The sequence below is a fragment of the Triticum dicoccoides genome, chromosome 7B (assembly GCF_002162155.2).
Source record: "Triticum dicoccoides isolate Atlit2015 ecotype Zavitan chromosome 7B, WEW_v2.0, whole genome shotgun sequence".
NCBI lineage: Eukaryota > Viridiplantae > Streptophyta > Magnoliopsida > Poales > Poaceae > Triticum > Triticum dicoccoides.
The window spans coordinates 678,511,444-678,537,936 of record NC_041393.1 but is presented as its reverse complement, the minus strand read 5'-3'; the positions used below and the strand labels follow the sequence as shown (position 1 = coordinate 678,537,936).

The window sequence follows — 26,493 nt, the reverse complement described above, 5'->3', positions numbered from 1 at the left end:
CCTAGAGTACATTTCAGCGACACCTTCACCATCCTTCATTTCGAACTTGTCAAGTTGACTTTGAAGCACATCTAATTTGGATTCCTTGACGGAGTCGGTACCTTCGTGCATGTCAATCAAAGTATCCCAAATTTCCTTTGCATTCTCAAGACGGATGATTTTGTTGAATTCTTCGGAGCACAATCCGTTGAAGAGGATATCACAAGCTTGAGCATTGTATTGCAGCATCTTCAACTCTTCCGCGGTAGCTTCACGGTTTGGTTCTCTCCCATCAAAGAATTCACCTTGCAAGCCAATACACACAATAGCCCAAACGGAGGGGTTATATCCAAGAATATGCATTTTTATCTTATGCTTCCAACTAGCAAAATTAGTACCATCAAAGTAAGGACCTCCAACCAGTTCTGTCACAAGAGAGGGAGTTTAGATCCGGGCAGAAAGGAAAAAAACATCTAAAAAGCAGAAAATATGTGCGGAAAAATATTTAAAAAATCTGGAGGGAGCGCCAGAGCGCGACACGTGGCAGCGGCTGAGAGCGCACGACTTGGCGCGCCCTCAGCCCACCCCCAAGTGATCTATGGGAGGCTTACGAAGGAGCGCTCGCCAACTAGTTGCTCTCATGGACAGAAGTGTCCGGCTACCCCCGGGGTTCCTGTCATATATTGATATACGTCGATCCTCAAAAAGAATATTGATATATGCCTATATATAAGATTCTTTTTGCAGAAAAATTTGTACACCCATGCCCATGTTGGATCCATCCTCTCTCTCTCTCTCTCTCCATGTTCTTCTCCAAAGTGCCCACCACAACTCTCAAATTTCAGTACCACGAAACACAAATTCGGCGATTTCAGTACCACAAATCAGAATATTCTAAAAAGGAATGATTTCATTTCCATAGACAAAATCATATCCGTTTCAGTAACGCACCGCAATTTCAATAAAGTTTTCACATGTTTCCCAATCAAGTGACAGGTATTTCAGTAACAAATACTCCCTCAAATCTAAAATAAGTGTCGCAGGTTTAGTACAACTTTATACTAAACCTGTGATGGTTATTTTGGATCGGGGTGAGTAACAGATTCATATCATTGCCAATTTTTAGTGTTTAATCCATCACAATGTCAATATTCATTAACAAAATTCATTTTTGATAAGTAATATCAATTTCAGCAAATAATATTGGCTCTATTTCAAAAAAATTGAAATTATATTTTTCAGTACGACAAAACATGGTTTCGGTACCACAAAACACAATTTTAGTACCAAAAACAATATGATTACCATATATTTTGGAAATAATTTTTTTATATAGTAGACAAAAACATATCCATTCCAATAACGCATGTTAATTTCAGTGAAAAAAATTCACATCAATTTTAAAAAGGTGATGCCCATGAGTGTTAGAGCATCTACAGCCGGGCGCCTCAAACCCACCTCATACGCCCGGGCGGGCCGCCCGGTCACTGATCGGTCATAATTTTTCCACCCAGACGGACGCCTCAAACGTCCGGGCTAACCGGCACACCTCATATCCAGCCTAAATATGGGGCGGATAAGGGCGCGCCCGGGCACGCACGTCACGTCGGACCCGGCCCATTCTGGCCCACCCAACCCCACATATATTTGTCCCTATTCGCTCACCGGAGCAAACCCAAGCCACTTCACTCCCCTCCCCTCCACTCCCCTCCTCCACCCAAGCTCACCTCTGGCGGTTTCCGGCCTTCTTCGCCCAAGTTCACCGAAGGAGGACAGCGACGTCGAGGACAACTCCGGCGACGAGCAGATCCACCTTGATCTGTACTACGTCTTCGACCGGTACTTCCGTGAGAAGGACGGCAAAGGCGCCAGGAAGGACAGGGGCAGTCGTGGATGAACTCCACCATAGCCAAACATGCCAAACTTTGGTAGTCCGATGGCATTATTAGTTAGTAGTGATGTAGTAGCTGAAGGATGTGCGTACATCAACGTTGTTGCATGAGTTTGTATGGATTTGAGATATGATAATTGAGGTATCTGGCCAATGACCGCGAACGTGCCCGGTTGCGTCCGTGGACGTTTAATGGGCCGGATTTGCCAAGTCCGGCTGTAGATGCTCTTATTTTACTTCTTAAAGCCGTCTCCAAAGGTCTTGCTCTCGGTCACTCCGGGTAGCAAAAATGCTACACTCACGGGAGAATTTTTACATGATCAACGAACTGACCCTTCCTCCCCTCACTAATCTCTGCCCCCTGATTTTCAACGTGACGCCCGCCTCATATAGTAACCAATTAAAACACTGCACCTCAACCTTTGCCGGTAAAATTCCTATAACTCTCCGTGACTCTAGCATTGCTAGCAAAAATGCTACACTCACGGAGGAGTTTTTACATGATCAACGAACTGACCCTTCCTTCCCTCACTAATCTCTCCCCCCTGATTCTCAACGTGAGGCCCCGCCTCATATAGTAACCAATTAAAACAATCCACCTCAGCATTGCCGCTCCAGGTAGTGGTTGCGTTAGGTGGTGGTGGTCGGTTTGGGTCGTCATAGGCATAGCTAGTGCGTGTTCCCTTTTTTCTCTTCATGTTTTCCTTTTTAGAACTCTTTTTCTCTTCTTGTTTATGATGTAGTTTTTCCTAGTTTTTCTTATAAATTGGATCATTTCTATCTTTAGTACCTCGCCCTCTGACGAGGTTCCATTACGAAAAATCCCTGATTGCAAATAGAATTGCAATGGAACAAAGAAAAATCTAACAACACGTGGGCATTCGTGAACCGGCGACAGTGCTCGACGATTCTGACTGTAAAATGCAAGCAATCTTTCAGGGTCGTGAAAAAATGCATTGCTGTCTGAAGCAGCGTAGTCGCTGTGTTGCTTAGCCGCCGTCGTGTATGCAGCGATGGTTGCTGGAGCTTGTCGATGCCGAGAAAGTTTTCAGCAAAAGAACGTCTCGAGTCCTGAGCAGCAAATATCACACCAGAGAAGCGATGAAAACCGCGTGTCTTGAGCAATATTGCACTGCAAAATTGCTGCCCTGTACTGCAGACGCTTGCGACGATAAAGACACTTGACTAAACAGCAGATGGACAGGCACTTGTGCTGCAACAACAGAAAATGAGAAACTTGTGCTCGATTGAAACGATCTTTTTCCCCTCCTAATTCGTGTGGACAATTGAACTCTTTGTTGTGGACTTCCTGAAGATGAACTCTGGCACAGTTATGTCACCACAGCACATGGCATTTTTACTAAAGAATCACTTTGTTCTCAACAGATGTAATCACAAGCTGGACACAACCGTCGTCAACGTGGTGCTCTTTCGTCAAGCACCAGCCGCTCCAACCCCCACGCAATCACTCTGCAGGCATTTGCCAAGTTCAAGTTCAGGACTGTAGACATTTACAAATGATCATGGACTGACAAATAAGTATGAAACAGATCAAAGCAACACCATTACTATTTCCACCATATCCTGAAACATTTGTGCCCTCACAAATTACAAGATGCTGCGTTCTGAACATCTAACTACAGAGCACAGTGGATTCATCAAACAGCCACGAGATGTCAACACATTCAGAGAAGACACAAGAGCAGGCTATCTAAGAGGAGGTGAACTTGGTGACTGCCTTGGTGCCCTCGGAGACGGCGTGCTTGGCGAGCTCGCCGGGGAGGACGAGGCGGACGGAGGTCTGGATCTCCCGGGACGTGATGGTGGGCTTCTTGTTGTACCTGGCCAGCTTGGCGGACTCGCCGGCGAGCTTCTCGAAGATGTCGTTGATGAAGGAGTTCATGATGGACATGGCCTTGGAGGAGATGCCGATGTCGGGGTGCACCTGCTTCAGCACCTTGAAGATGTAGATCTTGTACGTCTCCACGCTCTTCTTGGACTTCTTCTTGCCCTTCTTCTCGCCGCCCTCCTTGGACGCCGGTGGCCTCTTCTCGGCCTTGGTCTTCTTTGCCGCCGTGGTCTTCTCGGCCTTCTCCGCCACCGGCTTCTTCTCCGCCTTAGGGGCCATGGATGCCGCTGCTGCTGCTGCTGCTTCGCCGGGGAAAGCTGCGGTGGTGTTTTCGCTGGGAAGGTGGGAGGGCTGGTGAGGAATCGGCGGCGACGGCGCGGAGGATTTATAGGAGGGAGGAGGCGGGCTCTGATTGGCGGAGCGGTGCGTGCCACGGATCGGTGGGCATCAAGTGATTGGGTTTGATCTCAGCCGTTCGCCGCTCTGTGCAATGGACGACCCAGATGCGTCTCGGCGCGGATCGATGACGTGGTGGTAAGCTGGGCGGGGAGCAGACGGGTTTCGCCCCACGCGCGCCTGTGTTTCTGTCAACTGGGCTTTCTCCATGGCGGGAATTTTGAGTTCAATTGTTTTCGAAGCCGCCATCGACATTTTGCTTTGCTTTGAACAGCTCAGGACTTCGTATTGCTAAAAAAAACGCATGGCTTATTCTCTTTATTTTTTGCGACGGTAGATACGCACAGCCTCATGACCTCGACATCCAAAACTTGCTTGTGCGCGGCGCCGCCATCGCTCATATGCTTTATCGTCCGAGCCGGCCATCCACGCGGACGGGGAGGCGTCGTGCTTCGCTAGAAGGGACTCCCGTAAGAAGAAGTCGTTGCCGAGATTGGCGCCTGATTCCGCGAAGAACGACGATCTACCTATGCCATCATCACCACGGACACCGCCAATACCATCTCACACGCCTCCAGGCAAACACCACCTTACGAGCCTCATACCATTGCATGAGGAAACGATGGTACATTGACGAAGGACAAAATCCCCACAACGAATAGTCACTTTCATCGCCATGTCGATTGCTTGAAGGAACAAAGAACTCGCGTGATTCGGCGCTAGAACGAAGATCCAAGGAAGCGGCTTTGTACCCAGGTCCTCAAGATATGGATCCCTTCAAAGTCGTCTTTCTTTAGGAGTGTCCTGACATCGACAAACAGTTGTGCGTCCTTGGAAAGGGCATCGAGAGACTACCAGGAGCAAAGTCGCCTCGAAGCTCCTCAAACGAAGGCCGCCAAGCTACGTACTACTGAGGTCGGAGGCGTAAGCCAGTTCTCGTGCCATGTCCACATAGACTTGCGGAATGGCACGAGGAGTAACGTAGAACAAGGCGCGCAACTGAAGACTGACCCCTCCAAGGTCGCGGATGGCCTCGCCGTTCGTCTGCACCCGGATGCAGGAGAAATGGCGTAACAACTCAAAGTGGGGAGCCATCGAGGTAGCACTCGCATAATGTAATGAAATTGGTTATATGAAGAATTTTAGTCGGTGCCGAGTGATGAAGCTGGCAACTGGAGAAAAGTAAGAGTCCCGCACAAAGTTGTGCAGAGGAAACCAAGCCCGCGGCCAAAAAAGTCTTGGTGGAGCACGCACACGTCGGCAGCCGGCGCCGGAGCGACCTCTCCCTTCACGGGCATCTGGTATACCAAGTTCGCTAAAAATTACCCGTTACCCTTCAGCCTACCGATCTCCGCTTCCGAGGTCACTGAAGGGGACCACTTACCGGTGGTCTTGCTAACCTTCTTCTTAGGAGGCGGCTCCCCGGAGGTGTCGCCCCATTCGCTAACGCTCGGCTCATGGGTTGCTTGGACAGAGCTCTTCCCGCAGCCTCGGGACGCGTTGGCCTTCAACTGCGTCATCTTCTTGGGCTTAGGGGAGGAGTCTCACAGTGCAAAGATCACGTACATAGCAATGATGAGGGTACGGCGGAGATCGAAAAGCTCAGCGGAGTCACGAGGAAGAAGAAGAAGAAGAAGAAGAAGAAGAAGAAAGAACTAGGGATCTACCCCTCTCTTTTCCCCCTTTTTAATTACCATGGTAATCGCAGGATAATGGGGATTAATGGCGCGACAAATGTCCCACCACTCCTACGGTTGCCACTTGTGGAGATGTGGGCACGGAACTACATGCGCCCACATCATGGCGGAGAAATGCCAACGGTCCATTGACCTAATTGACGAGACTCGACGAAGCAGAGACACGACGCTTGGGTTCCCGTAAGAGCCAGGCTCCGATACCCTATGGCACTGTCCAGAACTGACGTCCACAACACGGGCACAACACAAAGCCTTTGTTGCAGGCCCTCCACCGCAGGATTTTTGAAACGGTGAGCTCCCACAGGGACATCTTCTGAGGAGCAAGCACAGTGGAGACATGAGCCTGCCGAAGATCTCAAACGACTAACTTCCGCGACCTCCGACGTGCTCGGGGGCTACTGACGGTGCAATAAACCGGGGTGGATAATCAGCAAGGAGATCCGCAGTAGGCATGTCGGTAGGCTCACAAGGCCCACCTTATGACCATCGACTGGAGGAAGCCCGAAGGAATGTATAGATGTCTCTGAATCATCCTAGTCACCAAGATGATCACGGTTGTGACCTAGATCGCATTTCGCTTTGTAAAACCTTACCCCCCACCATGTATACAAGGGGAGGCTAGGGGCTCTCATTCCCATCTACTTATCGGTAGAACAACTCTCAATATACTCATACATCCCTCTGTAATCCCTCGCTCGAGGTATACCTATATCAGTAATAAACAGAAGCAGGACGTAGGGTATTACTCCACCATGGAGGCGCGAATTTGGGTAAAATACCTGTGCGACCTTCGATCTGTGACTTCCAAGTACGCTAGGTACCCTACCGAGGGATCTGATGATTTTTCCGCACCGTCACTGGTGGTTGAAGGGTTCAGTTACCGACCACACATGCAAAATCGTGGGCATGAAGTGAAAGGAGCAAACATTCTACTGGAGTAATTTGCACTTGAGAGCTAGACACAACTTTGGACCTCCATGATAGAGGATTTACAAGGACCATACCTCATTGAACCGCAAGGGAGACGAAACTTGAGAAGCCGTTGTTATTGGTAATATGATTAGTGCGGTAATTTCAAGTCCATTGACACGCATTGACAAACTTGCGATGCCAAGACAAGAATTTAAGAATTGAGACGATTTTTAGAAGAGTGAAGTGGATCCTAGGTTCTCGAACTATTTCACAGGTGTCACGTAAGTTCTCGAACTATGAAAATCGTCATCCATGTCTTTTCAAATGCAATAGGTGTCTCATCCAGATGCTCAAACTTTTTCAGAGGTATCAGGTGGGACCTCAAACTATTTTAAAGGTATCACATATGTACTCACTTATTGCACTTCGAAGGACCTTTTGAGGATTTGGATACCACTATTTTTTTAATCTGATGGCCTAGGTGACACCTCTGAAATAGTTTGAGGTCCCATGATGCACTTCTCTCATTTTAGAAATACAAGTGTTTGGCTGCCACAGTAATTGAAATCTTGGATCCGAAAACCAAATTTGGTGAGTTAGAATATGGCCAAACCAATTATTTACCATCAGCGAGGAATCAAAAATCATGGGTCCTGCACACGTATGGATCCTTCATGCACGTGTGGACTCACAAATGCACAAAGTTGCTCATCCATGCATCAAGTCATCTCCAATATTTTCACATAATCTCGTGAAAATGAACAAGGCTGAAATTATAAATATTGAAGTTTTACAAATGATATATGTACATGTGAGACTCACTTGCTTGAACTGATCAGTCAAACAAGCTCAAAGTTGCTCTTCCGCACGTGGATAATGCCCATAAAACTTCCAATAGTTTTGTACTAAGATTTTATGGTGTGAACGAAAGATTGAGTTTTACTGGAAGTTATATACGAAAATCTAAACAACACATGCTAGTACGGCTCGGTTTATGATGTCAAAGTAGCATCTATGTCACATACCCAATGTTGGTCAAGTTGCACTTGCGCATCAGTATCAAATTATAAACGGCAAACTTTATAGAAATGAATATATTCCATTTTTCAAGCTGAGCGTAACAGAGATAGCTACTTTTTTTCTCCCTAAAAAAACGAGATAGCTACGTTTTTTTTGGTAGAACATGCCACGTGGATTTAAGCACTAGACGTGTCCCAAATGGCCACTTTTCTAGAATTCAACCACACGGATTGAGTCCTAATAAACTCAAATCACATCAAAACAAAAAATTTCGAATTCAACTAAAAGAAATCCCATCATTTCCATGGTTATGCTCTTTAAACGAGGGGCCACATACCAGTGTCTATCGATATTACTCTAAGACAAGTGGTAACGGAATGAGAAAGCTGCACGTACTTTCTTCTGAGAAAAAACTGTGCGCGTGCTACATTTCCTTTCTACTATGTAGCACTGAAATATTTGCGTGCGTGCCTGCTGGCTGCTGCCTCCGCCGCGCGTTCGAGTGGCGTCTTGGTCGTTCCCCTCCCTGGCCGACGAGGGGCTGCCATGTGCCATGGCCAGTAGCGATCTCCGCCGCTCCCACATGGCGCACCCAGGTGTCCCCGGCCGGCAGCGGTAACGTAGCTCCGCCGCATCTCCTGGCGCGTACGTGCATCCGCCATGACCCACAAGATACAACCAGGAAGAAAGCTGTTGGAAGCAAGCCCCACTGAGGAGAGGTTCCGGAAGGTTCCGTCCGTCCAGACTCCAGAAGAACCTAAAAACTAAAGCGATGCACGGAGACCACACATCTACCACCTGTACGTACGTATGTCCGGAGCCGGAGAACCTTCGTTTCTTTTCCTAGTGGATGGAGAAGGAGGATCGATTCTGGTGGTGGTGGTCTCCGAGTCGTCACGGCGCCGCTGCGGTCCACAGGATATGTCGCCCGGTGCGCCGATCGATTGATTCATGGCGTGGAGGCGTGGACGTTCGATTGACAAGACGTACGGTTCCAGGGGCATGCCGTGCTCTGGCCGCGCGCAGTGGTGACTAGCGTCAAGAGCGTGCGGCGGCATGCCCTACGATCAGAGCGCATTTCTACCGACTCCTGTTGCTAACATGCCGCCATTCACTCGAAAGAGCGAGACGAAGCTACAAGAAAAATATAGTACGTACTATGAATGATAAACAAGCCACGGAGAGGAAAACACACAATATTTTCACGCTGCCGCATCTCAGCGTCTTCGCAAGAATACTATAACTTCTCTTCTAACTGATGGATCTGAATACCACTTTCACGCTCAAAAAGCGACCATCCTAAAAGACCATTTCACAGCAATTATCGGCTCAGCCCCACGCACCTCCTGGTCCTTCGATCCCAAAAAATACTACACACATACATTACCATAACTTACCACGCTCTACTGCACCTTCACACTAGATGAAATTAAAAATGATTTCCTCCAAATGAACCCGCCGGCTAGCCCAGGACCGGATGGCTTCGGCCCGCTTTTCTACAGAAAATACTGGAACTTGGTAAAGGCTCACATCCACTCCTTCATGACGGATTTCCAAAATCTCAACGCTCAAACTGAAAGCCTCAACAGAGCCCACCTCATTCTTCTACCAAAAAAAGATCAGGCAAACACTCCTGACACCTACCGCCCGATCTCCCTACAAAATTGTCCCATCAAAGCCGTCGCGAAGGTGCTTACCAACAGACTAAAACCGATAATACCTGGTTTCATTCCTGGGCGTAGCATAGCTGAAAATTTTATCTTCGCGGCTGATCTCATAAGTGCCTGCTGTCGTGGAAACGATTCCGACAATAATAAGGTATAGGGTAATGGAGCATGATCTATCGAGACGCATATGGGTGACATAGTGGTTTTAGCGAGTTCGGGCATCTCACGGTGGAGATAACAACCCTAAATCTCGTGCTCCGGAGAGGCTTTGTTTTATCTGAGTATATATCCGGAGATTACAATGTGTGTGTGAGAGAGAGGAACAAATCCTCATGCCTGAGCTAAGTCCTGAGACTAATGGTGAAAAGAGAGAGAGGTGGAAGAAAAAAGAACCCCCCAAGTCTAGTGGTGGGGGTGGCTTATATAGAGTGCGTCACCCCCTCACCTCCTACGTTACAAAGTGGGGCATGAATGCTATAATGCCAGCCCACTACCATGCTCTCACCATGAGAATGATGTCGACTGCTTTGTTGCCTGTTGGTCTTCGTATATCCGAGCGAGTCGTACGGTTGAGTGGTGAACTGTCATCCGAGTGGATGGTATACTGCTTAGTCGAGTGGACAGTATGCTGCTTGTCTGAGTGGATAGTATGTATGTATGAAATTTATCTGAACCCACATGTTGTGTGGATCCCATACTTTATGATACTTCGACCCTTCGTGGGCCTACCCGTTATGTGTATCCCCAACATTAGCCCCCAAATCGATTGTGATTTTGCAGAACGAGTTTGTGAAAGACACAACTTGGCCCGAGTGGTTACGGAAATACTCGGTACCTATCATCGTACTTTCAGACAACCAAGGTTTGAACAAAATCTCAATGGATTCCGGCACTGCGCTTCCGACTGATCTGGGGTAAGTGCCCGCGAGGAGCAACTTGGTGACATTCGATCATCTCTCGGAAGAGGTTAACTCGTGATCAGAATATGGATGTCTCATTAAATCCAGGCAACAAGATCGACGCATGGACTGCTCTCTCGGTGAGATGCCATTCTTATCCCGGAGGAACGTCAATACGAGTCGGCTCTAGATCCAAACTTATGAGTTTCACGCTTTGAGTCCTAGAAGAAGGCTCAAAACAGGTCCACGGAGGAGCCTTAAACTCGCCTTATAGCAATTTTTTTTGGAGTGATTTGGAGCTGGTCCTGCATCAAGTAACTGATTACTCGGAATTTCTTCACGCCTGGAACGTGTCTTTTTTTGTTGTTTGGCCATCACTCGGACGGGCGGACCGTTCCGAGTGGATACCATTCCAGTGGGGGCACGCTGAGTGCACCCACTGGGTGTAGTACCTGAGACTGCCGTCGACTGCGGGCAGTCGGCGGGAGTCTTAGAGCCTATCTTTTTGTTGTTGTTTGGCCGTCACTCGGACCGGGCAAACCGTTCCGAGTGGATACCATTCCAGTGGGGGCACACTGAGTGCACCCATTGGGTGTAGTCCTCGAGACTGCAGTCGACCGCGGGCAGTCGGCGGGAGTCTTAGAGCCTATCTTTTTGTTGTTGTTTGGCCGTCACTCGGACCGAGCGGACCGTTCTGAGTGGATACCAACAGTAGGCGAGAGTCTTAGAGCCTGTATTTTTTGTTGTTGTTCATCACTCGGACTGGTCAGGCCATACCGAGTGGAGATTACTCCAGTGGGGGCACGCTTAGTGCACCCGCTGGGTGTATTCCCCGAGACCGCCATCGACTGCGGGCAGTCGGCGGGGGTCTGAGAGAACTAAAACTCTTTTTAGCTGGTACTGATCGAACTTGTTCTTCTCTCGGATTGGTTTATGTTTGCTTGATACAACTTCTGAAGAGGAATCAGCAGTCGACCAGTTGGACGATCCTTGAGCAGCATTGATCAGCTCATCAGCAAGGCCCTCAGCAATGGTCTTGACGTTCCTGTCTCAGCTCACCAGCAAGGCACTCAACAATGGTCTTGATGCTCCTGAGTGTGGCTCGCCTTGGCGACACGCTCAATCTTGTCCTTCTTCTTGATGGTACAACTCTGAAGTGGTGGTCGTGGCCGACCCGCACTTTGCTAAGCCTCCGAGTGGGAGGATTGCTCACCACTCGGTAAGATTTTTCAAACTTAGGCGAGTACTGGACTGCAGCTAAGCCTCCGAGTGGGAGGATCGCTCACCACTCGGTAGGATTTTTCAAACTTAGGCGAGTACTGGACTGCAGCTAAGCCCCCGAGTGGGAGGATTGCTCACCACTCGGTAGGATTTTTCAAACTTAGGCGAGTACTGGACTGCAGCTAAGCCCCCGAGTGAGAGGCAGGCTCACCACTCGGTAGGATTTTTCAAACTTAGGCGAGTACTAGACTACAACTAAGCCCCCGAGTGAGAGGCAGGCTCACCACTCGGTAGGATTTTTCAAACTTAGGCGAGTACTGGACTGCAACTAAGCACCCGAGTGAGAGGCAGGCTCACCACTCGGTAGGATTTTTTCTTCGACTTAGGCGAAACGGATTCGCAACTAAGGCACCTGCTGGGGGATTTTAGAACATGTAAAAAATGAACAACAATCATTCGGAAGACTGTAAAATCATGTCATTTGATAATCAAACTAAAGGGTACTTCTTTATTTTTGAGTTCTCTTCCAGTGGGGGCACGCTGAGTGCACCCACTGGGTGTAGTCCTCGAGCCTCTGTCGGACTAGATGAGTCTGGCAGAGGGCTTAGGTCTCCCGGTAAACCTCCATGCAGTTGGCACGGTAAATATATTTGTCTGGAATTGAATCAATCGGATGGATGCGTAGGGAGGTGGTTGTACAAACGACGTTCGACGAGTAAGGCCCCCTGTACGATTCAGCGATGGCGCTTCATTTTTACTCTTTTGCATGAAAGGGGTATTTATCCAAGTGGACGTGCTTCCCAACTGATCGGGGTATGTTGACTGCAAGGAAAAACTTGGTGGCACTTGTATGTCTCCCGGAGGAGATAGACTAGTGGTCTGACATGGACGTGCCATGAAACCCGAGTGACGAGGCTAGTGTGTGGACTGACTCTCCAGAGAGAGGCCACTCATTATCCCGGGGGAAAACCAGCAATTGCCATCTCTGAGTCCAAGTTTGTGAAACTGACGCCTTGGAGCCTAGGATAGGGCCAAGTGTATCCATAGAGGAGCGTTGTTTTCACCCTTTTGCAGTCCTGAAGATGACTTTAGGTAATGATTTGGGCGATCGTCCGAGTGGACAGTACTACCCTTATAGATTTTCGACAGACTGAGCAAGTATGGTCAGAAAGATATTCCTGATGTGATCAATGGGTTGATTGAATGGGCATAACCCCCGAGGGCGGCATGGCCAACAGTTGTGCGTAGCCCCCGAGTGATGCTCGAAAGAGGTAAGCTTGCTATAGAGTGTGATATGAGGTTTGATCATGTGAGTAACTTAGTCGTTCCCGTGTTGGGGGTGTAGAGGTAAAGATATGTCCAAGTGATGCTGACGCACGAGGCGACCGAGGGGCGATGATGTGTACAACCGAGTGATGATGCGCGGGACGGCCGAGTGGTGAAGACGTGCACAACCGAGTGGCAACACGCGGGGCGACAGAGTCATGATGTGCGAGGTGGTCGAATGATGAAGACGTGCACAACTGAGTGGCAACGCGCGGGGCGACAGAGTCATGATGAGGAGCACAACCGAGTGGCGGCGCGCGGGTCGGCCGAGTGTTGAAGGCATGCACAACCGAGAGGCGACGCGCGAAGCGGTTGAGTGGTGAAGACATGCACAACCGAGTAGCGATGTGCGGGGTGGCCGAGTGGTGATGACGTGCACAACGGTCGAGTGAGGATGCTCGAGGTGGCCGAGTGAAGGACTACGTGTCCAGCCAAGTGGCGACACGCGGGGTGGCCGAGTGACGAAGCGCGGGGCAGTCGAGTGAAAGATTGCATGTCCAGCCAAGTGGCTGAAATGGTCTTCGAAGGAGTTAGCTAGATGCTTTCGAAGCTAATGTAGCGACGAGGTCGGTGTAGTGTGGTTGCGATGTAACAAGACCGGCATGACAACTAATTTTGAGTAGGAATGAAGATGGCACGCAGAGCGTCTGTGTGATTATAAAACTTGTCAAAGTGGCGGATCGAATGCACTTGTTGAAGTGAAGGATCTGACTGGTGATGAAGTACTCGACCACTCAGGAGATTGTCATTCCAAATGAGATGCATCCCCCGAGTGCGGCGTAGCCCCTGAGCATACTACATGCTTCGACAACATACATGCTGGAATATGAGAAATATAATTTTGAATGGATGATTTGCAATTCATCGAGTCAGACTCGGGTAAAGATGAGGAAAAGCTTCCGAGTGATGCTCGAAAGAGGCAAACTCGCAAAAGAGTGAAGTGTGAAGTTTAATTATAAAAGGGACTTATCTGTCTCATGCCTGACAAGGTCTATATCATTGATACGATGAAGAGGATTCCACAGAGGGGTTGGCTGGATGTGTTTGAAGTCAACAGAGCGACAAGGTCGATGTTGTGGTGCACTCGGACCGGTATGGTGACCGAGTCCGAGCAGCGATGAATTTGGCTCATAGGGCCGTCGAGTGATCGCGTAACTTGTGTAAAAAGTGGCACAAGCCAACGAAATAATTTCTCGAGGAAATTTGATGTGTGCTGAAATAAATTGTGTGAATAACACCCATAGACACCCGTTGGGAGTGCAAGGGGCTTGCTGGTTAACCAGCAAGAGTCTGAAAGAGCGAAGGATCCATTCGAACTTGTCGAAGTGCTGGCTCAAATAAAACGGAAGTGTAGTGTTTCAACTGAGTTGCAGCCCCGGAGGACCGATGCAAACTCGAAATGGAGAACGGCACATGGTGTTCGTGAATAATGTATGCGAAAAAATGGAAGCTGGACTCGTGAGTCGCATAACCAGTACTAAGCAAGTATGTGAAAATAAGCAGCCGAGCATAGAGGTACACTCGGTGGCGTGGCCTACGAGTGAGCGTGATGTGTGAATTACGGAATACTCGGGAAGACGGAAATAACAGAATGTAAAATGACTTAGCTGTCTGAAGGCGCGCGAGTGGCCGAGTGGTGAAGATGTGTTCAACCGATGGCAATGCGAGGGGCGGCCGATTGATGTAGATGTGTCCAACTGAGTGGCGACGCACGGGGCGGCCGAGTGGTGATGAGGTGACCAACCGAGTGGCGACGCGCGGGGCGGCCGAGTGGTTATGAGGTGACCAACCTATGGCGACGCGCGGGGCGGCCGGGTGGTTATGAGGTGACCAACCTATGGCGACGCGCGGGGCGGCCGAGTGGTTATGAGGTGACCAACCTATGGCGACGCGCGGGGCGCCCGAGTGGTTATGATGTGACCAACCTATGGCGACGCACGGGGCGGCCGAGTGGTTATGAGGTGACCAACCTATGGCGACGCGCGGGGCGACCGAGTGGTTATGAGGTGACCAACCTATGGCGATGCGCGGGGCGGCCGAGTGAAGTAGACGTGTCCCGCGGAGTGGCGACGCGCGGAGCGCCCGAGTGAAGTAGACGCGTTCCGCGGAGTGACGATGCGCGTGGGACGTCCATGTGAAGTAGACGCGTTCCGCAGAGTGACGACGTGCACGGGGCGTCCGAGTGAAGTAGACGCGTCTCGCGGAACGGTGATGCGCGGAGCGCCCGAATGAAGTAGACGCGTTCCGTGGAGTGGCGACGCGTGGGGCGTCCGAGTGATGTAGACGCCTCCCGTGGCGTGGCGACACACGGGGTGGCCAAGTGATGAAGATGCGTGCCGCGGAATGACGATGCGCGGGGCGTCCGAGTGCCCGCGGGGTGACGACGCGCGGGACGTCCGAGTGAAGTAGACGCGTCCCGCAGAGTGACGACGCACGGGGCAGCGAGTGGTGGCGTATCCAGCAGACTTGCGGTGTGCGATAGGCGAATGTCTGGACGTTTAATTGTTCAAGAAAACCTGCACATTGTTCGTCCGTGTGCGGAATCCACCCGAATAATATTGGACGTTTAGTTGTCCGTATATACAATGTACGAGGATGAACTATGAAAATATACTTAGCTTGTTGGGCAAGCCGATGAAGACCTGTCCTCCAAATGGCGACGCGATGGCGTCCGAGAGACGAGGACGTGTCCAACTGATAGCCACACTGGGCGGTCGAGTGCCTGCACGTTAGTCATCTGGATGGAAATAACATCCGAATAAACCTGGGCATTTTAGTTGTCTGTCCGAGTGTACGTCCAAGTGTACGGGAGCACCGGTTCGGAGTAATGGGCAACTGGGCCGGGACACAAGCTGCATGTGTGCTGGAGGTTTGCGCAAGTGGCTCCGGAAAGAGTGGACTAACGCCGGATTAATTGTGAGGCAGGCGCATAGGCAGCCAATTAATCTCGCATTGAAGACCACCCCGTCTTTCCGTTTCCTGTAATTGGGCGCATTTACCTGCATGAACATAATCAAGGAAGACGTGACCCAGGTCCAGTTCTTTTGCCAGAATCCAGAGATTTTCCCAGAATCTAACCCCTACCCAGCTTCTCCCAGAATCTTTGAGCCCCAGTCTGATTAGATAGGATTGTAAAACAAATGTGGCTCAAAGATTCTGGGAGAAGCTGGGTAGGGGTCGGATTCTGGGAGAATCCCCAGATTCTGGCAAAAGAACTGGGCCCCAGTCACCTTGCATGGTTAAAGGAAACGAAGGCATCATGGCAAGCAACCGGCGACGGAGGGAAGCAGGGGCGGATCTGGGCCCAGGCCCCCAGGGCCCAGGCCTGGGGCGTGGCCTTTTTATTAGTTATTACCTAGGCATGTTTTTGAATGGGCCCGGGGCTTAGCCCAACAATACTTGGCCCAGGACGGTAGAACCCCCTCGCCCCGACTCGCAGCCTCGCAGACCTAGGCACGCACCAGTGCTCTCGTTCGACTGCGTGCGGTGAGGCAGCCGCCAACGCCCGCCGGTGACTCCCCTCTCGCCCTCCGCTCCGGCTAGGACTGGCTCCGGCGACTCCCCTCCCGCGGTCCCGCCCTCCCTCCGCCTCTCGCCTGCCCCGCCGCTCGTCCGGGCCCTCCGCCGCAGCGCCTCTCGCCTGCTGCTGGCTGCTGCTCCGCGCCTCCTCCGCTCGCCCGGCCTGGTTCCCTGCCGGCCTGCTACTATGGTGTGTGCCGGCTAGCTCTCCTGCCTCTTCTCCGGTACGGCCTCTCCTTGCTCCTGCTCTGCTCCGGCCCACGCCCAACAGGACTGACAGGACTGACCGACTGAGGACTGACGCCCAGGATTGGTATTTGGCAATGCCTGCTGTTGATATTATTTTTAAAGATTCAACATTCAATTGCACTTGAATTGCTGCTGCTTATTTCTTATTTGAATGTTCCATAGAGATGTCAAACATTGCATTCCGTAGAGATGTTCCACGCTTGCAGAAGCTACTGTTAATTCCGTAGTACATGGTGCTGTAAACCTGAATGAACCAATCGGATTGGTGATGTGCTTATTTGAACGTGAATTGAGCCATATTTGAGGTAGCTATAAATTGATGGAGGTTAAGTTTTTCTCTCGCGACAAATTTTTTTTGGGACCGGGGCTTGCTCCAATCCTGGATCCGCCACTGAAAGAAAAAACAAGAATTTTCTTCCTTTTTATTAACATTAAGAAAAAAGGAGGGAAGAACCACCGCGACTGGGGGCCTGATAGGCTCCCTATTTCCGCGCCACGCCGGGTCTGCGCGCACGCCGCGGCGACCACGTCGGAGAAGCTGATGAGGGAGGAGTGTGCAGCGTGCCTGCGACGCCGGCAGGAGGGGAGCCTCCACTACGGAGATCGCTGTCGAGCGGACGATCGGGCCGAGAAGCTCCGCGTTGCTGGCCAGGCTCATGTCTCTGTGGAGCAGGAAGGGAGGACTGCTGCACCATTAGCATCAGGCCGACGGCGGGATTCGGGAACGCCGCTGGAGGTGTGGTTCTGGCGTGGATGGACGCGTCAGAGGTTGGTGAAGCCGGGTAGGTGGCAGTCGACTTCATGGAGACCTTGGCGGCTGGCGACGAAGAAGACAGGCGACAGCGGACTGGCCATGTCGGGAGCTCGGCTTCCATGGCCCTCGTGCAAACAGTGGCGCTGTTACTTGTGCTCTCTGCTTGATGTGAAGAAGATGAAGCCGCCGTCCTCCTCATCTTGTATCTTTTTTTTGATTGATCGAAACTCCACGGAGTAAGGTCGCATGAGCGTGTGTACGTACAGAAAAAACAACCATTAGTAGATTAAAGATCGATTGTAAAGAAAAAGACAAGATCGAATGGAACTTCCCGATTCCTCAGTATGAAGAGTGTCGTGTCTCTACTGTGGATGGAGTGATGTCCGGAACATCCTGGATCAAATCCTCTATTGATGATTGTTGATCGGCGGACGAAGATTGAAGAAAGAAAACCATTTGCATCATGGCTCAATAGACGCCATGCCCCAAGGTGGGCGCCAACTGTCGTGGAAACGATTCCGACAATAATAAAGTATAGGGTAACGGAGCATGATCTATCGAGACGCATATGGGTGACACGGTGGTTTTAGCGAGTTCGGGCCTCTCACGGTGGAGATAACAACCCTATGTCTCGTGCTCCGGAGAGGCTTTGTTTTATCTGAGTATATATCCGGAGATTACAATGTGTGTGTGAGAGAGAGGAACAGCTCCTCATGCCTGAGCTAAGTCCTGAGACTAATGGTGAAAAGAGAGAGAGGTGGAAGAAAAAAGAACCCCCCAAGTCTAGTGGTGGGGTGGCTTATATAGAGTGTGCCACCCCCTCACCTCCTATGTTACAAAGTGGGGCATGAATGCCATAATGCCAGCCCACTACCAAGCTCTCACCACGAGAATGATGTCGACTGCTTTGTTGCCTGTTGGTATTCGTATATCCGAGTGAGTCGTAGGGTCGAGTGGTGAACTGTCATCCGAGCGGATGGTATACTGCTTGGTCGAGTGGACAGTATGCTGCTTGTCCGAGTGGATAGTATGTCTGTATGAAATTTATCTGAACCCACATGTTGTGTGGATCCCATGCTTTATGATACTTCGACCCTTCGTGGGCCTACCCGTTATGTGTATCCCCAACACCTGCCATTCCAGAAAAGCCCCAACCATGGTCATCAAATTGGACTTTAGCAAAGCCTTCGACTCCCTCTCTTGGGACTCTCTCGCCTCCATTTTACGTTGCCACGGCTTCCCGCCAAAATTCTCAGCATGGGTTCATAACCTCCTAGCAACTGGGAAAACTGCTGTCATGCTGAACGGGATCCCCGGAAGCTGGATAAATTGCAAAAATGGGCTCAGGCAGGGTGACCCTATCTCGCCCTACCTCTTCATCATCGTTGCTGATGTCCTACAACAAATGATCCAACAAGACTGTGACCTAGCTCATCTCAGTCACCCCCTATTCGCGCATCTCCCGCCCACCGTTTTACAATACGCTGATGACACCCTCATCATCGCCAATGCATCCAGTGGCGCTGCTCAACAGTTAAAAAACATCCTTCACGATTTCGCCATGGCCACATGCCTTACTATCAACTTCACAAAAACAACTTACGTACCCATGCACGTCAACTCTTCCATGGCAGACTCCATTGCCTCCACCTTGCAATGCCCAACCTCAACATTTCCGCAGATCTACCTAGGTCTCCCCCTAACACCTACGCGACTGCCTACAAATGCCTTCTTACCGATCATCGAACGCTGCCGTAAATTTTTAACAGGTTGGCGCGCAAAAATCCTTTCCAAAGGAGATAGGCTCATCCTATTATCGGCGGTCCTCGACTCCCTTCTTGTCTACTTCATGTCAGTCTTCACCATCCCCAAAAGTGTGCTTAAAACCCTAGACTCTATTCGACGAGCTTTTTTTTGGGCCGTGGAAGAAACATGCACTGGTGCTCAATGCTTAGTTGCCTGAAAAAATGTGTGTAAACCAAGGAACTGTGGTGGTCTAGGGCTAAAAAATCTCCACAAGCAGAACAAATGCTTACTTATGAAATTTGCTGTAAAAGCTCTCTTACCAGACACAACACCGTGGCTAGAATGAATCGCTTTGCATCACCCAAATGCCCTCATTGCTCCACAAAATAGCCAATCCTTCATTTGCAGAGCAATAAATCAACAGCTGCCAACACTCCATGCCATCTCATTTGTACTTACAAATTCAGGCACTAACACCTACTTCTGGCTAGATACTTGGTTACACAGCCAGCCACTTGCTACTTTATTCCCCTGCCTATACTCACACACCACTATCCCACTAGCTCGTGTGGCTGCTATCCTGAATCATGGTTTGAAAACAATCCTACGGAACCGCCTAACATCTGATGCTGCTATCGAGTTGTGCTCTTTGTTGTCTCTCCTACAGGATTTTCGGTTGACGACAGGACCGGACGAGCGCTACCTAAATGGTGGCCCACACTTCTCCACGAGGGCAGCATACGCGCTGATCATGGGCTCCAACGACGATGATGACGACGTGCATGCCGTGGCCATCTGGTCTTCATGCGTTCCAAATCGCGTGAAGATCTTTGCATGGCTCCTGTTTCGAGATCGACTCAACTCAAAATGCAACCTTCTGCGCAAGCATATCGTCACCGACTCTCGCTGCGGACATGATGGTGAAACCAGCGCCCACATATTCCTGGCATGTCCGCTTGCACAACGTATTTGGCAAAGGATTGGCCTCTCTTCTTCGAGTTGCATTGATGGACTCTGGGACTGACGTCTACCTACTCAGGTAGATGCGGTCATCTGGCACTCCATCCTCCTCCTCATCCTATGGAAGATTTGGGACTCCAGAAACGCTATGACCTTCAAGCAACAAAATCACCACAGTATTTTCACTCTCAGGCGAATCGTCGATGACCTAATGCTCTGGACACACCGGATGAAGAAACCAGTGCATAAACATGCCACCTCTTCCTGGCGTTCCTACCTCTTATCATGACTACACGTGCTCATGTAATTCCTCTTTGTAATCAGTCTGACGATGGGTTACAAACTTGAGAAATATATTCAGGTGGGGAGCTCCCCCAGTGATTTTTCAAAAAAAAATTTGATGAAAGGTGGAAATTCAACCTACGTTCCAACTTCCAAGTTTCCCGACCCAAGCAAAAGCTTCCTTCCTTCCCGGATGACGACCGAGGACGACCCACACCCATGCCAGCTCGAACAGCGACGGGCGGGCCGGCGTGGGTGCCGGGCATGTAGTACTACTAGTACGCGCTTCGAGGGGGACGAGGTTTAATGGCCACGAATGACTATGCTTCCCCGCGCGGCTCACGACCCCGTCTCAGACGATAGCCTCGCAAGCGAAATCCTAGAATTTAAATTTGCCGTCTTTTTTTTTGCGAGAAAATTTCCGATCTATTCATCTTCAATCATGACAGTACAATGAATACCAAAAATAATAAAAAATTACATCTAGGTCCATAGACCACCTAGCGACGACTACCAGCACTGAAGCGAGCCGAAGGCGCACCGCCATCATCGCCCCTCCATCGCCGGAGTCAGGCACAACTTATTGTAGTAGACAGTCGGGAAGTCGTCGTGCTAAGGCCCCGTAGGACCAGCGCACCAGAACAGCAACCGCCGCATATGAAGAATAACGTAGATCAGAAAGATCCAATCCGAAGACACGCGAACGTAGACGAACAACGACGAGATCCGAGCAAATTCACCAAAGATAGATCTGTCGGAGACACACCTCCACACGCCCACTAACGGTGCTAGACGCGCCGCCGGAACGGGGACTAGGCGGGGAGACCTTTATTCCATCTTCAGGGAGCCGCCGCCGTCTCGTCTTCCTGAGCAGGACAAAAACCGTAGCAAAACTGAAAGACATAACTAAAAACGGAGCCCTCCCGCCGGCCCTTGCCGAGATCCACCGCGCCCCCATGGCCCTAGGGCCACCGGAGAGGAGGCGGACCTGCTGCGGCGACGGCGGGAGGCAGAAACCCTAACTTTTTTTGTGGAGGAAGGAGGAGGCGACGGCTAACCCGTGTTAGTTGCGTCCGAATTTAAATTTGCCGTCAATGTTTTAAGCAACCAGAACATCTTTTTATACGAGCTAGCTTCTTATGGCGAGAGGATCAAAGTGGATACGGAGTGACATGTATAAGGAGCTGTTCGGTGATCCACCAGCTCCGCCAAATTTGAGAATCTGCAGAGCACCTATTCCCCCGCTCCAGAATTTTTGACTTGCGCTTCGCCAACTCCCGAAGCGAGAGTGTGGAGCGGAGGAGGACCGAACAGGCCCTAAGTATGTGAGATCCACTTAAACGAAGTTGCTCATCAACATGCGGGCAACGTTCGTACATTTTCAAATAATTTTATGATTATTTTTGTCGTGTGAACTTGAGGTTAAAATTTTTAATACTCCCATCCAATTCATATTACTTGTCGCTCAAAATAAATGTATCTACACGTATTTCAGTGCTAGATACTTGTCGCTGGAGGTGGTGGCCTCGTCAATGCTTCGGTGACGATTGGGGCAATGGTGGTTGTCGTGGGCATGTGTCTCGGGGTGCAATGTACGTCGCTACCAGCTCCCCTTGGACGACACCTTCTCCGAATCCGGCTGGTTCCCGCTGTTCACTAGCCGCCTCCTAGGCGTGAAGGGTGGAGAGTACATTGACCAGTGGCGGATCCAGGATTGGAGCAAGCCCCAGGCCCAATTTTTTTTTTGTCGCGAGAGAAAAACTTAACCTCCATCAATTTATAGCTACCTCAAATATGGCTCAATTCACATTCAAATAAGCACATCACCAATCCGATTGGTTCATTCAGGTTTACAGCACCATGTACTACGGAATTAACAGTAGCTTCTGCAAGCGTGGAACATCTCTACGGAATGCAATGTTTGACATCTCTATGGAACATTCAAATAAGAAATAAGCAGCATCAATTCAAGTGCAATTGAATGTTGAATCTTTAAAAATAATATCAACAACAGGCATTACCAAATACCAATCCTGGGCGTCAGTCCTCAGTCGGTCAGTCCTGTCAGTCCTGTTGGGCGTGGGCCAGAGCAGAGCAGGAGCAAGGAGAGGCCGGACCGGAGAAGAGGCAGGAGAGCTAGCCGGCACGCACCATAGTAGCAGGCCAGCAGGGAACCAGGCCGGGCGAGCGGCGGAGGCACGGAGCAGCAGCCAGCAGTAGGCGAGAGGCGCTGCGGCGGAGGGCGCGGACGAGCGGCGGGGCAGGCGAGAGGCGGAGGGAGGGCGGGACCGCGGGAGGGGAGTCGCCGGAGCCAGTCCTGGCCGGAGCGGAGGGCGGGAGGGGAGTCACCGGCGGGCGTTGGCGGCTGCCTCACCGCACGCAGTTGAACGAGAGCATTGTTGCGTGCGTAGGTCTGTGAGGCTGCGAGTCGGGGCGAGGGGGTTCTACCTTCCTGGGCCAGGTATTGTTGGGCTAAGCCCCGGGCCCATTCAAAAACATGCCTAGGTAATAACTAATAAAAAGGCCACGCCCGGGGCCTGGGGCCCAGATCCGCCCCTGACGTTGACCCAGCCTAAGATGTTGTTGGGGTTGTGCTTCTAGGTCTCTGGTGTAGGTGGAGACGCGGTCCTTGTTCTGTGAGTCTTGCCTCCTTGCTCGTGGCTTGAGGTTCGACTAGGCGAGTTGTTTGTGTTGTTGTAGCCGTGGTGTGTGTACTGTGTGCCGAAAGGCATCGCATCAACTGTCTTGACTCTTCTTCTATGCTATTGATGCACCTCTTCATGGTGTATCCTTAAAAAAGTGTTAGATACATCCATTTAAACGACAAGTAATATGGATCGGAGGGTGTACCAAGTCTACCTGGAACATACTTAGCACAGTTCGGTTTGCCAATAAAGCAACTTCTTCGTGCATGGACAGTTAGTTTTTGGTTGATTCTGAGCAAAATTTTATGTGTGAACACAAGGTTCAAACTCTAAACAATGAAATTTTATCGAGTAAATAACTTCCAATTTCAGGCGACATCCAAATACAAATGCTGAAATTGGGACCATTTGGAACTGAATGCAGATTATTATGCCAGAATTATGGCAAGATTTACGTTTCTCGAGGTAAAACAATTGTTCTATCAAAAAGAAATGATTCAGGGCTCTTTGATTCAAAGGAATTCCATAGAACGTTTTGGCGCTAGAACCTTTGGGATTTTTTTCCTATGTTGGACTTTTGATCCATTGATTGGATCCTATATAAATTTTCTTAAGAAGTCATTTATACGATTTCATAGAAAATCTAGTCCAATCTCCTTTTACAATTCTTTTGTTATTTATGTGACATGAAACACTGAATGATAAATTTATAGGATTCAAGTAAGCATGTCATTCTGATGTGTGTATCCCCAATCTCCTTTTACAATTCTTTTGTTATTTATGTGGCATCAAACGCTGAATGATAAATTTATAGGATTCAAGTAAGCATGTCATTCTGATGTGTGTAGCCCTATTCCTGTGTTGCGAGAATCATGCGAATCAAGATGGCCTCAAGCCCTCAACTGAGGGAATCAAATCCAATTTCAATTATTTGAAGGCAAACGAGGTGTAAGATGTATTTTTCGTACTTGATCTCATATACATCTCCTAATAGAGAGAACGTGTTACGTCAATCCCAGCCCATCGTCTTCGTGTTTGTGTTTTTTCATTATTATACTTTTATTAGAGGGGCTATTTAGGAGGTAGGTACTATATATCAGTGCATATTGCTTGCAGAAATACGAAATATTGTAGGAGTATGATACAAGACGTTTTTGCACTTTGAGGTGAAAAAACGTCTTATATTTAGTTACGGAGCTAGTAACTACTTCCTTCGTTCATAAATATAAGAGCATCTCCAACAGTCGCCGAACGCGCTGCGCGCAAAAAATGGCTTTAGCGCGCGCCCATCGTTTGGTTTGGCGCGGCGCGCAGCGCCAGCTCCAGTAGCCGCGCTAAAATGCAGCGCGCGCGCCCCGCTGCAGCAGCCGCGCAAAAATTGTAGCGCGCGCTCATTCTACAAACTATGAGTGTAGGCATTGGAAGCATAGAAACTAGATAGATTGCATAGATTTTTTAACGATACAAAGGTATTTTACATCGGAAACATAGATTGCATAAAATAAAAACGACAAACGATAAAAAACTAAATAGATAGCATAAAAAACTACTCTAAGTCGCTATCATCATCACCATTATCATCCTCGGCGGTGTCGTCCGAGGTATCTAGCCATATGTCCAACCAACGATCATCGTTCTCCGTGAAGAACGACCTCCCACCTGCTGCAACGAGATCGGTCTACGCGTTCGCCTACGCCTTCCGCCGACGCCTGTCCAACCGCGCCTCGCGACGCCTTGCCCAGTAGACTTGCTCGTAGGCGACGTCCTCCGGGTGGCGCCGGCGCCACTCCGCCATGACCCGCTCGTCTGTTGGAGAACGTAGCAGAAATTCAAAATTTTCCTACGTGTCACCAAGATCTATCTAAGGAGAAACCAGCAACGAGGGGAAGGAGAGTGCATCTACATACCCTTGTAGATCGCTAAGCGGAAGCGTTCAAGAGAACGGGGTTGAAGGAGTCGTACTCGTCGTGATTCAAATCACCGGAGATCCTAGTGCCGAACGGACGACACCTCCGCGTTCAACACACGTACAGCCCGGTGACGTTTCCCATGCCTTGATCCAGCAAGGAGAGAGGGAGAGGTTGAGGAAGACACCATCCAACAGCAGCACAACGGCGTGGTGGTGATGGAGGAGCGTGGCAATCCTGCAGGGCTTCGCCAAGCACCGCGGGAGAGGAGGAGTAAGAGAGGTAGGGCTGCGCCAATAGAGGGAGAAACTCATGTGTTGGGCAACCCCCAGGCCTCAAGTATTTATAGAGGGAGGGGAGGGGGCTGCGCCCCCTCTAGGGTTCCCTCCCCAAGGGTGGCGGCAGCCCCCAGATGCCATCTGGGTGGCGGCCAGAGGGGGAGAGAGGGGAGGCGCGCCTGGGGTGGGCCTTAGGGCCCATCTGCCCTAGGGTTTGCCCCCTCCCACTCTCCGTTGCGCCTTGGGCCCCTTGTGGGGGGCGCACCAGCCCACCTGGGGCTGGTTCCCTCCCACACTTGGACCATGCAGCCGTCCGGGGTTGGTGGCCCCACTTGGTGGACCCTCGGGACCCTCCCGGTGGTCCCGGTACGTTACCGGAAAAACCCGAAACTTTTTCGGTGACCAAAACATGACTTCCCATATATAAATCTTTACCTCCGGACCATCCCGGAACTCCTCGTGACGTCCGAGATCTCATTCGGGACTCCGAACAACATTCAGTAACCACATACAAACTTCCTTTATAACCCTAGCGTCATCGAACCTTAAGTGTGTAGACCCTACGGGTTCGGGCGACATGTAGACATGACCGAGACGTTCTCCGGTCAATAACCAACAGCGGGATCTGGATACCCATGTTGGCTCCCACATGTTCCACGATGATCTCATCGGATGAACCACGATGTCAAGGACTCAATCGATCCCGTATACAATTCCCTTTGTCTAGCGGTATTGAACTTGCCCGAGATTCGATCGTCGGTATCCTGATACCTTGTTCAATCTCGTTACCGGCAAGTCTCTTTACTCGTTCCGTAACACATCATCCCGTGATCAACCCCTTGGTCACATTGTGCACATTATGATGATGTCCTACCGAGTGGGCCCAGAGATACCTCTTGGTTTACCGGAGTGACAAATCCCAGTCTCGATTCGTGCCAACCCAACAGACACTTTCGGAGATACCTGTAGTGTACCTTTATAGCCATCCAGTTACTTTGTGACGTTTCGTACACCCAAAGCATTCCTACGGTATCCGGGAGTTGCACAATCTCATGGTCTAAGGAAATGATACTTGACATTAGAAAAGCTTTAGCATACGAACTACGATCTTTGTGCTAGGCTTAGGATTGGGTCTTGTCCATCACATCATTCTCCTAATGATGTGATCCCATTATCAACGACATCTTAATGTCCATGGTTAGGAAACCGTAACCATCTATTGATCAACGAGCTAGTCAACTAGAGGCTTACTAGAGACATGGTGTTGTCTATGTATCCACACATGTATCTGTGTTT

At 50.0% G+C, this 26,493-nt stretch overlaps 1 protein-coding gene across 1 annotated transcript; it reads right to left on the bottom strand.

The window, feature by feature from the left end:
• Nucleotides 1-3,412: 3,412 nt before the first annotated feature.
• Nucleotides 3,413-4,079, bottom strand: LOC119337490 (histone H2B.3-like). Its single transcript, XM_037609653.1, has one exon. It carries the CDS (start codon nt 3,996-3,998, stop codon nt 3,582-3,584), a length of 417 nt encoding a protein of 138 aa, XP_037465550.1. The 5' UTR covers nt 3,999-4,079; the 3' UTR covers nt 3,413-3,581.
• Nucleotides 4,080-26,493: the final 22,414 nt, after the last annotated feature.

Bases quoted from the DNA above. Each gene is read 5' to 3' on its own strand.
- LOC119337490 (XM_037609653.1), bottom strand. From the start codon at position 3,998: ATGGCCCCTAAGGCGGAGAAGAAGCCGGTGGCGGAGAAGGCCGAGAAG.